The 14,302-nt window shown below is 38.8% G+C and overlaps 1 protein-coding gene across 1 annotated transcript in view; it reads left to right on the top strand.

The window, feature by feature from the left end:
* Nucleotides 1–14,302, top strand: part of RYR2 (ryanodine receptor 2) — a 6,224,161-nt gene that overhangs the window by 4,598,307 nt on the left and 1,611,552 nt on the right. The window contains exon 79 of the mRNA XM_044059048.1: nucleotides 12,161–12,214. Coding sequence (XP_043914983.1) covers nucleotides 12,161–12,214 — 54 coding nt within the window. The remainder of the gene's footprint in view (nucleotides 1–12,160; nucleotides 12,215–14,302) is intronic.

Below are 14,302 nucleotides of genomic sequence, written 5' to 3'. Positions count from 1 at the left end.
TGCTTGTCCTTTTAAGGCTTAAGAATTTTGTCAGACTTTTGAGGCACTGCCTTTCAGGTATCTGGTTCCCGGCATAACCTCCTTACCACTAGATTGATTTATTTATCTGCATGAGGGGAAACCTCAGAAGTAGATGGAGCAGAGCTATAAGCTTTAAAGAGATCCTCCTCATACTGGGGGGGTCAGTGGATCAGAATCCTCTCTGATGCATAAGCTCCAGTATTTCACCAAAAGAGGCATCTTCAGGAGAGGACTGGGAACCCTATCTATCATCTGAGTTGGTATCCGATGAGAGAGACTTCAACAGGACATCTGTGGGCCTCCTGTTACACATCCTCTATCACATTGGGAGGGTATGTCCTAAGTCCCCAGAGGACACTGCCTGTTGTGTAGTGGTAGTCTTGAGGCCTGTAGCTCAACTCTGATTCAAGGATGCCTGATGAGACAGAGATAAGAAAAAACAGGAATCTCTTGCCAGAGCTGATCCTATTGAAGTCTGTGTGTCAGCTCCCATTGGAAAATCAATTATCCTTCCTTTCACATTGAAGACTGTTCTGACCTCTGTTGGATCCAAAGAAGCCACTTCTGCAATATGATCTATTCTCCCGGTGATGCCCCAGCACTGGCCCAGTAATCAAGGATCCTCAATCCTCACCACTGTTAACAGTGGGAATGTGTACACTGGGAGGATGACACACACTGAAAAGTGCAATTTCCCTTAAGGCACACAGAGACCACAGTCAATCTGGAGCTGGTTTCTCCTTCTTTCTTTGGGGTACTCAGAGGTCCCACAATATCCATAGCTACCCTCTGAAATGGCTCCTCAATCACAGGCAAAGGCATCAAATGAGCTTTCACCTTGTCTCTTGCCTTGCCTACCTTTTGACACTTCTCACAGGTCCTGCAGTACCTTGTTACATCTCTTGAAATCCCAGGCCAATACAAGTTCTGTATAGTACGTCTCTTTGTACATTTTATGCCCATATGACCTGCAAAGGGAATATCTTGGGCTATGGCTAGAAGTGCCAGATGGCAGGCTCTAGGCACTACCAGCTGATGTATTCTCTCACCCTCTAGCCTTCCCTCAGGGGTCCACTCTCTGTACAGTAACCCTTTATCCCAGTATGCAGATTCCCCTTTTCCTTGAAAATCAGATGCCTCACTGGCTACCTCCCTCAGGCCTTGTAATGTAGGGTCTGAGAGCTGAGCCTGTGTCAACTGTCTCTTTGTAGCCCTTCCCAGATCCCCTTCCACAGGAAGTCTGGTACTTCCTGACATCAATGCCTCACTGTCAGCCTGGGTACTACTACTCACCTCTGCCCTTGCAGTCACTCTGTCCAAAGGAGCATCAGTACCCACAAGCAGCTGTGGGTCACCTTCAGCCTCACAGCTACAGGGTAGCTTCCTCCCTGAAGTAACCACTACACCAGTCCTGGCTACAAGTCTGTGGTCTGCCTGGGGAACCCCCAGGCTACCAGAATCATATGCTTCTCTCCAAGCTTGACCATGTGTCATTCCATGCACGCAATGTACTGCATTATCAAAATCATTCCTTATAAGGACTATCCTCAAACACATCTACTTGCTGGCTTCCTTTTCCACCCTCCAAGTCAAGGTGAACCCTAGCCAAAGGTATTTAGAATGGGGTCCCTCCTAATGCTCTGACTGGAGTAGACTGCCCAAGCAAGTAGCGCTCCTCTTTAACCATTACAGTCTTCACAATGGTTAGGTCAGAGGCTGTGTCTCTCTTAGTAGTGGCGTCTTTCCCATCCATTGGTACTCTTGTTGTCTGCAGACAACTTACTGCTGGCATTCTGTCATTCCCACTTACTGGCTGCTCCACTTTTTGCTCCCTACCTTGCCTCCATGGACATCTGTATGACACATGGCCCCACTGGTTGCATTTGAAACATTTAATCCTTGGTCCTGGATGTGTAACTGGACTAGTGGCTTCCCCTGCTACTGGTGGACTCTGTTGGGATGGTCTGAGCTGCCCACCATGGGTTCCCATAGGCCCATGAGCAGCACTGAGTATCCCTTTCCTGTGCAGTGATGCCCTGCTTGCTAAGTATAGGTCTCCCTTCTTCCCCAACTCATCTTCAGTATTGTATTACATTGCCTATCTGCCAGTCAGATTCTCATGTCCTCAGGCAAAGTGCTAAGGACTTGTTCCCTCACCACAAGCTCTGACAGTCCTTCAAAAGTTGTGCACTGACACCCACCTATGAAAATAAGTGCTTAGTTCAGCAATATAGTCACACACACTTTCATGTACCTTGCATTTATGCTCATAAATCTTTTTCCTATAAGCTTCAGGTGTTAGCTTAAAACACTCTAAAAGACAATTTTTAACAGTATTATAATTTAAGCAATCATTATCAGACAATTTAGAAATAGCAGTTACAGCTTTACCATGGAGTAAGGGGGTCAGGAACTGTACTCAGAGCCCTTGGTAAACATTATACAATGTAAATACCCTTTCAAACATAAGAATGAAACTATCAAAATTATCCCCTCTGTAAATTGTGGAAGAAATTTACTGACCTTTGTTGCTTCTGGGGTTTGGTTACTCCCTTCCCATTACCTTCATGACCCCGGCAAAGACTCAGTATCTCCTTCTCATGTTGCCTCTGCCTCACATTCTCTTCAGCTTCCAGATGTCTTAGTCCTTCTGCAGCTTCTAATTCCATTTGTTTCTCCTGCCATAGTCTCTCTGCTAATTATATTTCCAAATGTGTGGCCTCCAGTTCAAGTCTCTTTATCTCCAGATAGATTTTTAAGTCCTCTGTGGAAAGGTTGAATTGTCCATTTTCTGAGAGTTGTACCTCACCAAGGCCAGTCTGATTGTCCTCCATATTGCTGGTCCATGATGCAGCTGTAACAAGGCTGCAGTCATTTCTGCCCTAGTCAGGTTTCCATGCACCAGTCCTTTAGCCTAGCACATCTCAGCCAATTGGCTCCTTGTCAGCTTGCCATACTCCTCTGCTGACATCTTTGCCTAGTCTCCCTGACTAAGCTAACAAAAAAATAAAACAGTTGTAATATGAAACTCTGAATGTTCACTGTTTGGTAGATTAAGAGTACAAACAATTTCAGTGACCACTGTACACAGGCTACAGGAATTCAGTAGCCACACCACTGCAAACCAATTATCATGTGATGTGGATATTCCACCACTGCCCACCAATTAATATGTGACACTTCAGGACTGGTCCATTAATCAAGGAGTCTCAATCCTCACCACTGGCAACAGGTGGGACGTACACACTGGGAGGATGACAAGTACACACACAGTAAAGTGCAATTTCCCTTAAGAACACACAGAGACCACAGTCAGTCTGGGGATGGTTTGTCCCTCTTCCTCCACATCCCCAGTAAGACTCCCCACTGGCAAAGCTATAGGGTTGCGATCTCAGCTGAGTGGTCAAGCCAGGACCTCCAGCACCCTCTGTGTCCAACCAATGCTTAATGTCCCTGCCCAAGTAGCTGACATACACACACTTTTGGATTTGATTTATGTACAAACACACACTCCTGGGAAAGGCTGGCACAGGTTTACTTTCTATGCCCCCTTTTCCCCAAACTATAAGGTAGTTATCACTGCCACCAGCCAACTCTTTATTAGCTACTTTAAGGCCCTAAATAAAGATTGTCCAATCTTACTGTGTAATGTTACTGTTAATCTGAAATGTAGTTTGACCAAAAGCAAGGCTATTAGGAGTGGCCCACAGTGCTCTCAGAGCTTAAATATAGCTCACAAATATCAGCCACAAAGATAGGATTAAATATATTTAATAATAAATAATACAATAATAAAAGAACAAGGAAATACTCAGTATATCATCACAGTAACTTCAGAGTTCAAAATCACAGGAAATATTTAAAACAACAATACAGGACAGTCTCAAATAAATACAGAAAACATCTAAACAAATCTTTACTATATTCCTTACTGAATCTAAAAGAAATTACTGTACCCTAGTTAACTTACTTACAGCAAGGCAAGTGCAGATGTTCTGAGTGGATGTTTCCAGGTCAAAGACAAAACACGCAATGCACAGTCACTCTCACACAGTTCTTAAATTAATATCAAATATTACTGTTAGGATACTTGCAGCATGACATCGCTTTTTTTGTCACCTGACTTCAGTTTCCAGGTTCAAAAACAACATTTGCTAAAAACTGCTGGCATTTAGCATCTCCATGTGAAAAACACATAATCTCCCAGATCTTTGCAGCTGCTGGAAGACATAAAGCAATAAAACATGTACAAAACAATGCAGAACACTCCCTAGTTTTAGACATTCTGTCTCCTTGCTGCATTCAAACCATCTCTTTTATTACATGGTTATAAAACAATTTAATTTCAACTATTTTACTGACGTTTTGCAAGTTAACCTTTTATGTTCCAGTTTCCACTTTAAAAAATATATACATTTACACAGCTTCAGTAGTGTATATACATTTCTGTTCTCTTCCAGTAGGGTACACTGTGGATACTTCTTTAAGCTCATTACTTTACACACACTTCTGTACCAGCAGTTTGATATACACATAGCATACAGCTTTAATACATTGGTAACACAAGCATATGAATCATGTTGATATTCACAAATGACAATTATTTACAAAATGCCAGATAGGAAGGGTGGCAATATTTTCTTTTGTGACACCCCCCCTTAGGTTCCAAGGGCCTTTTTATCCTAGCCAGGCATCCAAAATCATTGACAAGTTCCAGTACCCTTGATAAGTGTAAGAAGGGGCCTGGGAGATGAAACATTTACAAGCAGGGGTCTGGGAGATGAACCATGTTGAGAAACAGTTGGAGTAGAAGACAGCACCCCTGAAACAGAGAAGTTGGACAGCCCCAAGGTGGGGATTGGAACTGAAGACTCAAATCCCAACTTCTCTGACAACACCAACAGAGCCTAACGAGACAATTCTGAAGACTTCATCAAAGCCTCATTGTCAAATTCTTGGTTCCAAGATGATCTCAGTTCCAGTGGTGTTGAAATCAAATGTGTCAGATCCAGTATCCCCAGTGATGATGCAATGGTCAGGGTTGATACAGAGGGCATAGGGCCTGGTAGAAAAATCAGTTCTGATACCAGCAGAGCTGAAATGTGCACTGAAAAAGGAGCTAACAGTGAGAGCAGGGAATCAGTAACAATTGTTTCAAAGCCAAAGAAAGTTGTATATCTGCCATTTGGCGCTGCATCTTTAAGAAACTTCTCAACAAACAATCAAGGTCTGAGTCTGACATACTTTTGTAGGACTTGAAGGATCTCAATGAAGAAGTGGAGAGAGATCAAAAAGGGATCCTATGGGGTTCTCTCTCAGATGAAACCTGCCATTTAGTGAAACTTTCTGTATTGTTATTGGCTCCAGAAGCTCTGGATCATGTGGAGGTGTATAGGTGGGTGTCTTAGCCAAAGGGACATCCAAACTTGGCGTTTTCTGCACCAGAGAGGACCCTTAGACATCCGGGTGTCTACCTGAACTCCAATTCCTTACATTTTGCTTTTTCTACAGATGTTTTGTTTTTTGAGGAGTTTAGGTCCATGGACAAAGACCCCTTAATAATCAGCTAATTTTTCTAATGTGATAACGTTCTTGGACCGAAAGCAGAACAAATGGCACAGTCATCTAATAATTGAGCCCCCACCCCCCAAGCACAATAAGCACAAATTATGAGTACCTTGATGGGGTTTATGCCTTCACATAGTGCACTTTTGAATTTTTTTTTCTGTGTCCATAATGGAGGACCTACCAAGGAAACACACATCAAGAAGCGAAACTGCTAAATACATACACTACAGTTACTACACACATGCATACACTCACACATGCACACACTTTTTTATTAAGCATCGGTACAAATGGTGGAAAAGATATTGATGGGAAGAAGGCATTTGCTAATGGTAAAATATGCTAATGACTTGGCAAATGCAAGCAGAAACTAACATTCCCCATATCTTTCATCATCTTGTCTTGTTTAAAAAACATATCTATAGCTTAAACTAAGAATATTACTCTAAATATCCACCGCTATAGAAACATGATAAATTATCTTAATTTAACATATAATATGAATAGTGCAGTTTTACTTTCCCCAAACCTTCAGCCAAACAACACAACTTTATATTAACTTGCTTATCTTAACTTGTTACAGTGTAAAGTCTGGATACATTATGACTAAGAAAAAGCAATTTCTTGCCTTAATATATTTAACACAGATAGCAGTTACTGATAAAACTCCCCAGTCTTATATTTAAAACACCACTGATTGCATGTTATCGAAAATTGCTTTACAGTAAATAAAACATACAATTTACATAATGATTTTACTGCAAACATTAATAAAAGCAAAACTGTTCTACTTACAGGTGATTGTTTTCAGTTCTTTTAGTGTCCTAAACATTAATGACATAAAATGAAATTTATGCTTTTAAGTTTGCCAACCAGTTTAATATAGTCAACAAAATTCCGTTTTTGTCTGCCACTTCTTACAAAGGCACATTTCACATACGTAGTTCTTAACAGTATATAATGGATCTGATGCATTGTCTTCTCCTGTTTATTCACTAGTTTCACACTATTGCTGGCTTCTTTATGATCATCTTTATTTTCTAACAACAGTGTTTGGTCCAAGTTCAAGTTACTCCTGATTCCTCTGTTCAGTCCTGTGTTTTATCTGTTGTTCAGGATTGTACCTTTGGAATAATGGAAAATGTTACTTGGCGGAGTCTCTCCAAGAGATTTATTACTATGAAAAGAATTAGAAGTAGAACCCCCCTTCTGCTTGGTGGCTCACTTTTTATTAGCTATTTTTAATGCCTCCTGAAACTATTGTGCATCCAAAAATATATCTCATTCTCCAGGAAAAACAAATATAATGAATGCAGCTGGATACAACATGTATTCAGTCGATATTCACTGATTACTTCTGTTCTGCATAGTGTCAGTGAATATTCATTTTTCACAAACACTCTGGTCTCCCAGTTTTTATTACTTTCCTTTCTTCCACAGTTTTATTATGAGCATCTCTTTCTGCTAGTATGATAGCATCTTTACTGATGTAGGTTTTTGCTGCTCTCTAATTGCCAAATTTGGAACATACACATGATGTGCCCTCTTAGTTAACAAACACTGCTTTGGAACTCCAGTTCATTTTCTTATTTGTACTTTCAAAAAGGTAGCTCAGTCTCTTCCTTCTATTTTTTTACGTATGCAGAAAATGTTGGGTTTTCTGTATGTGCTCTGAATTCTAATTACTATTTTTGAAACAGTACTTCTTGAGAAACCTCGAGTGTTGTGGTGGTACGGCAGTAGTGTTGTTACCTCACAGCAAGAGGTTCTCCCATTCAATTCTCGGCTTGGCTTGGGAGTGCCTTCTATGTGGAGTCTGCATGTCCTCCCCGCGGTTGGGTAATGTTCGAAAGACATGCGTGCATAAATGGGCGTGCCTCCGTTGAAGGTTGGACGTCGAGCTGGTACCTCGACATTTCATAAAAATCTACTGCCAATCATTAGCGGACCGGAGTTCCACTGTGGCGACCCCTTACCGGGAAAAAGCCGAAAGACAAACAACTTCTTGAGAAACCTCGAGTTCAAACAGCGTATTATTCATTTCACTCTTTGATTTTTGTAGTTTTATCAGTTCATCTTAATACCTAATTAACGCTTCTTCTATTTATTCCAGCCGTTTGTTATTTAAATTTATATATTCCTTCACTTACTTTAAATACCTCTGAGTGTGCTTGATTTATTTTTTTCCTGTATATTGCTGGAAGCCATCTTCTGAACTAAAGATGAAATGTAAACTTCTTTTTGCTGAGCAGCTGCAAAACTTTTCCCAGCAAGATAGTTTTCTTCTCTTTTTCCGATTGATTTTCCCATATTTTCTCCAGGTGTCTTCTTTGCTGGCATTATCCAGTTTTTCAAATTACTATCAGAAATTTAATTGTACCCAGATCGATCACTTTTTCTGGCATTTGTTTTACGGCATTTCAGTTTTCACTCTGGGAGAGCTCTAATCAGCTTGTTGATCACTGGACAGCCATCTTGTAAGTCCCTGAGATTGCAGAGCCTTGATAATATTGGAGGAGTAAGTTTTACTGGCAAACTGCACATTCCTCTTCTCCAAGGTTTTGCAGATTCAGACTGTTGATATGAGAGTAGGTGGGGAGAGGGAGCATGCAAGCCCCCACATGATGGTTGCAATAGGGCTTCTTCCCTTTGATGTAGTAGTATATATTTTTTTTAGTTTGGTTTCAGTATGGTTACTTTATTATAGTGCTATTATTTTTTCTTGTCTTTTCAGTTTTGAAATTTTGCTGACTTTGATAAAGTTTGCTAAGTCACATTTGCCACTGCAAAAATAATGTCATTGTGATTTTCCCACTTAGAGAAGGAAGATGCCAGACTATTTCAGTTAGATGACTGACCTTTAGGATTATTTCAGTACTCTTGCCAGTCACTAAAGATGCTCTAAGTGATGCATGAAGCTTGGTTAATGTGATGCTGATAACCATTTGGGGTTCTGAGTATTACAGTCTCCTCTTAAAATGTTTTACCTTCTTGACCCAGTAGTATAATAGGGCATTTGGTAAGTGTTTATGTAGCTTAATGGCCCCCTTCATATCTGTGACTTTCCATATGAAAATGAATCAGACTATCTAGATAACTGAGGAGAAGTATATATTTATTGATCACATCTGGGATATGAAGTGCAAATTATCTTATATCCCATAGCCCGTTACTGAGAAAAAATTATGCAATTTTCTAAACCTTCTGGGCTGTGTTACTGGCATTAAGACCAAAGTTCATCTGGCTGCCATTTGACTGCTTTGAAATAATCCAGTAATACCTGCCTTTGTACTCTGATGCTATGAATGTATAAGCCTACACTGTTATTGATGGTGTAAGGAGAAGGCACTGCTGTCTCATGTAATTGCACTACTTCTGCATTGTTAGAACATGTTAAACACAGGAGCAAGTTCTTTGTGAAACAAACTGAGAGAAAGTTATATAAGCTCAAGGAAAGCAGATGAAACATTTCAAGAAGGATGCTCAATATCAGCAACATAGATGTCAAAGGATGGAGGGAGGGCAGTTTAACCAGTACTCACAAGGATAGCAGCAATATTATTTGAAGTGTAGCATCACAGGCATTCAAAAATCTGAAGTTGTTTCCCCTTTTCTCTTCACATTTAGATATTTGACAGTGTGATGGATTCTTCTTTTTTTACTAGACTCCCTATCTCTGCTGTTTCAGTTAACATCTGTTAAAGAAATGTGAAATGTAATGTATTTGAAGAAAGGAAATGTAATGTAAAGGGTTTTAACATAGACAAGACTGGAGGTTATGTTTTTATTGCATGTATTAGGATAAAATGATATTAGAAATATGTATTTTATATATATATATATATATATATATATATATATATATATATATATATATACATATGCATATGTAAATGGAAGAATTAAAACTATAAATATGGAGATGGTTTTGTTTCCAGATTGTAAGAAAAATTGGAATAAAAGTGTTGAGAAAGTAAATAGTGTAGTGATGACATCTATGTGGTTTAAATAAAAATAATAACACAAGAAAATGGTGTATGACAAATAGTAGAATCTACATGGAGTATTGAAACATGAAGTTTTGGTTATGGCAAAAAAGTAGAATTTGCAATAATGAAGAAATTAAGAAATTAATGAAAAAATGTACTGTTTGATGGTGTAGTGTTGGCAAAATATAGTTTAATCTTTTATATATATATATATATATATATATATATATATATATATATATATATATATATATATATATACACACACACACACACACACACACACACACACACATATATACAGACAATATACACAAATAGATGTAAATATGTTTAAGTGTGGGCAATAAAAAGAAAATAACTTATTGGCCCTTTCATTCTAATCCATCCCCACCATCCTAAAACAATGGAGAATGATGTGACAGATAGGAAGCTTGCTGGCTCACTCTTCATTGGCAGCTTTTCTTTCTACCCTGCCTTGTGAAACTCTGGAGAGCCATTGTGAACTACATTATAAATCTTTACACTTGTTGATTGGGGCATATCCTACAACTGACTGACATTTCTTCTTTCAAAACCTTTCTGCGAGTACTGGTCCTTCAAAAAAACAACACTTCTTGATTACAAATTTTAGGTTGCACACAAGAAAAGAAGCTGGGGGGTACCTAAAACCTGGAAATGAGAACTTTTATTGCAGTATTTACTGTTATATGTTGAGTGGTATGTGCCCCATAATAGAACTGAAAGATTTCATTTTTATTTATTAATGTTTTAACTAGGTAAACTAACTAGCCACATAACTCTTTCCTGGGGTGAGACGAGAGCACTGTCAGAGTAGGTGACATGTTCAGAGCTGCCCAGTAGACAAATACAGATGGAGAATCAAGCGTTTCCATAACACAGGATTAAGCTCACTTCAGATATCATACCCTTTATCCTCTACCTGAAATTGTCACATTTCAGTGCCTTTGTGCCATGCAGAAAACTATACACAATTCTAATAGTGTAATGTATACTTCCATCATTGAATTTTATGTTCAGGTACAGGGCCTTTTCATTTGGTTTGTGAAGCCTCCTCCTAACTAAAATATGGAAACAGCTGTAGATTTCTTTAAAAGCTCATCTGTCTTGAGCATTTCTTAGGTAGCTGCCTAGTGCTGCATTTTAATATTTTGCAAGATTTATGTTTAGGACATGGCATTAAGAGCCACATGTTTGTTCATCCATACTTTGTTTTTTCCAGAATCTGCTTTGTGAAATACATTTCCTTGTTTTGGCTTTAATTTTTGGTACCCACTCCTCAGGATTTTTTTCTGAATACAGTGATTTAACCTTAAAGAAGCTGCTGTAGCTTCAGAAGAGCTTATAATTAGTTTAACCGTATAAGTTCCATCAGTAGGTGGACTTTCCTTTTTGCTTAACCTTGATTTTATTTTCAGTGACATTAAGCTATAATTTTCCATTTCTTTCTCCTTTCTTATTATCCCCCCAGAGATTCCTTATCAGATTTCCACCTGAAATTTGGAAGGAATCTGTGAAGGAGGATAGCTGGCAGAACTAATGTTAATAATTTCATGCTGTAAGAACAGGCAGATCTCTTACTCTGAACTGCTTTTGAATATCACTGAAAAGCCCCACCTTACTGGATAGAAGTTTAGAAAGCAATGGTCTGTCGACTGAAATGCTCTCAAGATATAAAATTATGGTAGGTACTTCCTTCTGATTCCACTGCTTATTATAGATTTTGGTCATGTCAAAGGACTGTTTTTGTGACTAGAGCTAGTGCCACCCTGTGATTTATCCCTGAAGTATACATCGATGGTGGACTGAAAGACTGCGGCCTTCTGTGTGGAGGTGGTTTCAGCAGTGTGCTCAGCTTTATGTCTCCCTCTCCTTTCCCTGGAACCAGTACATTGTGAATGCATGTATAACTGAACTGTGCTTGGCTGACCATCATAAGTGACTTCATTTGCCTGATTCTCATGATGCAGAGGAATAAAGCCCTGACTAAGCTCAGGCAACACATGTTTAGCTAATGGCACTGTGCTGAAGAGCCTGGGCAGTGTTGATAGGAGTGAATGGTTGTTACTAGCATATGCATCTTGAGGGGAGGAAGATGACTCAGGTCACTGCACTGATGATACCTAGTGGAAAGTAAGAGATTACACATAGTGAAAAGTTTCTCAGGATCTTGTGTCAACAGTGCTCAAGTTCACCAGGAAGACATGCGTGGATGCATACATGCACTTCCTAGGGAACAGCTGTAGTGGAACCTGCAAGCCACCTACAGGGAACAAAGTTAAAGCAGGCCTGCATGATTAGCATGCTTGCACTCTTCCGCACACCTGACTCTTGCCTCTGGAGAAGGGAGTAGGTTGGGCAAATATTAGGCCATAGGACTCTTGTTTCATTCAGGGAACAAATGTGCCTGTCACTTATTCTCATTGGAGAAAGGAATAAGCCAGTAGGGTGAGGGCAGGGAGTTACTAATTGGATGATGGAAGCAAGGGGGTATGGTAAAAACATTTGTTAAAGTTTGTTGTATAATAAATGCTCTTTATTGTTTGTTTATTTTGTACTAGAGTTGTCATGATGAAGCAGATGATGATGGAGAGGATGAAGTTGAAAGCTTTGAAGTAAGTTTAAGCCTCCATATTTTGACAGATTGCCTTTCAACTGATGTTTTTCAATAGGTTCATAGTTGAAATGTCTGTGATTTAATGCATGATGTAATTCAATGTTTTTGTCACTTGATATTTTAAGATAAACATGGATCTGTGAACCACAAAATATCAGTGGTGAGCTCTGCCATTCATTTATTGTATTAAACTTTTGTTAAATGTGACAAGTATGTATGATATTCTGTTTTCAAGTATGGTTTGAGTGAATGTGGGTCTACAATATCTGTTATGCAATGAAACATAAAACAGTTTCAAAGTATTTTAAATAATGCTGTAAACCCATTTCCAAAGGTAGACAATAATAGAACGAGAGAAAAATGTGAGTCATAAAAGTATTACAGAGTTTTGGAAATAAAATTCAAACAAGTTATTAGTGTAAGCAATGTTTTATTTATATTTAATGCAGTATGTACTTCATCAGTTTGTATTGTTTTGGTTAGTACTGCAGATTTAAAGTAGGGCATAGATAGGTTCCTAGGTGTATACTAGTCTAACGACCACCAGGGCCTTTATAAGCCTAGCCATGCAATCCACCCCAACAGTATCCCTATGTATCACAGGCATTTATTATGAGGGGGGTATGTTAGTTAGGAAGTTTTTGAGGTTATGTGTATGGGGGGTATGTTAGTTTGGGCATTACTATCTGCCTCTATCAGAGACATGGGACCCAGAGTGAATTTCCAATTTCTAAATAGTATTTTAAAAAGCAAACTTGCAGTAATTTTAAAAGAAGGCTTTTCTAATGGTTTAGAAGAACACAGTCAGGCGACATATCTGAGGGAAATATATCCCTTAACAATGAAAACTTTTGATGATGTAATGCAATTACAGAACTCTGAAGGTACTTTTTGTCTTTGCTGTTAATGTTTAATGACCGCATAAACTGAATGTGAAATGCATCTACCAGCACAAATTACAGAGTTTTTCTTTTTTTTTGTTGTTGTAATGAAAGGTAGGTAGTACTGATTTTTACTGAAGGTATTAAGCCTGATAATGGTGAGTGAGCAAAGTGGGAGAAATAAGAGGGGACTTAACCGAAGATTATTAGTAAGGATATTGGACAAGAAAGCAACTGTTGAGTAGAATAAGCCAACTTTGTTTGAAGCTGTATTGTAGGATGTGATCTGTTTAGTGGCCCTTTTTTCTTTATAGGTACTGACTTTTTCTTGTGAAATAACAATTAAAACAGTATATATGCTTTAGGATGAAGAAGGCATGAGTAGTACATTAAGCGACAAGTTAGTATTTACGCTAAAGTGCTGTCTTTACAAAGACTAGACAAAGACTGGTATTAACTGATATGCAGTAAATATTAGAAAAGATTTGCAGCAAACATTGTGAAAAGCAATTAGAAGTAAAACTTTCTGTAAATACTTTACATAAGAAAACAGAATGCTGCTTCATGACTGGACAAAATATACATATTTTTTTCAGCCAGAAATTGGGTTTCATTTTACAATGCATTACACAATGTCTTATTCGTTTTTGAATAATGAATTACTTTACTGTGCTAGAACAAGACCAGCCACAATCAAGTTAAAAATGCAGTAGTGCATGCAGGTTATTCACTAAAGTACTGGCAAATTGGTAACAATAACTAGGTAGTTCACAGTGTTAAGATATATTTATAGATGATAACTGAGAGAAAGAATTATAATCGGTTTAGTTTCATCAGTCCGGCTTGAGTAGATATTGATAAGTAGCTGCACTAATTTTAGGGTTTTTTTTAGTTTTGTCTAGACCTTTGTGAGTCCTCAATGAGATGTATCCTCCTAGTTGACCTGATGACCTAGAGAAAGAACTTACATTTGTAACACTTTAGTCCTATATTTGGCTAGCAGTTGGCGGCCAGAAGGCTGGCCAGAAAGGGAGGAACAAATTAAGATGCAATCTGCCATCTCTTCCTTGATGGAGGGTGGGAGATGAGATGTTGTGGTGGAGTCCTTTGCGTGATACTGTCTAAGGTCCTCAAATAGAATGAAGACAGCTTGGGCCACTGTGTGTGTGTGTGTGTGTGTGTGTGTGTGTGTGTGTGTGTGTGTG

This window comes from Protopterus annectens, chromosome 1.part2, assembly GCF_019279795.1.
Source record: "Protopterus annectens isolate FY-2018-M chromosome 1.part2, PAN1.0, whole genome shotgun sequence".
NCBI lineage: Eukaryota > Metazoa > Chordata > Ceratodontiformes > Protopteridae > Protopterus > Protopterus annectens.
Note: the sequence above shows the minus strand (reverse complement) of the source record. Positions and strands in the feature narration are given on the sequence as shown.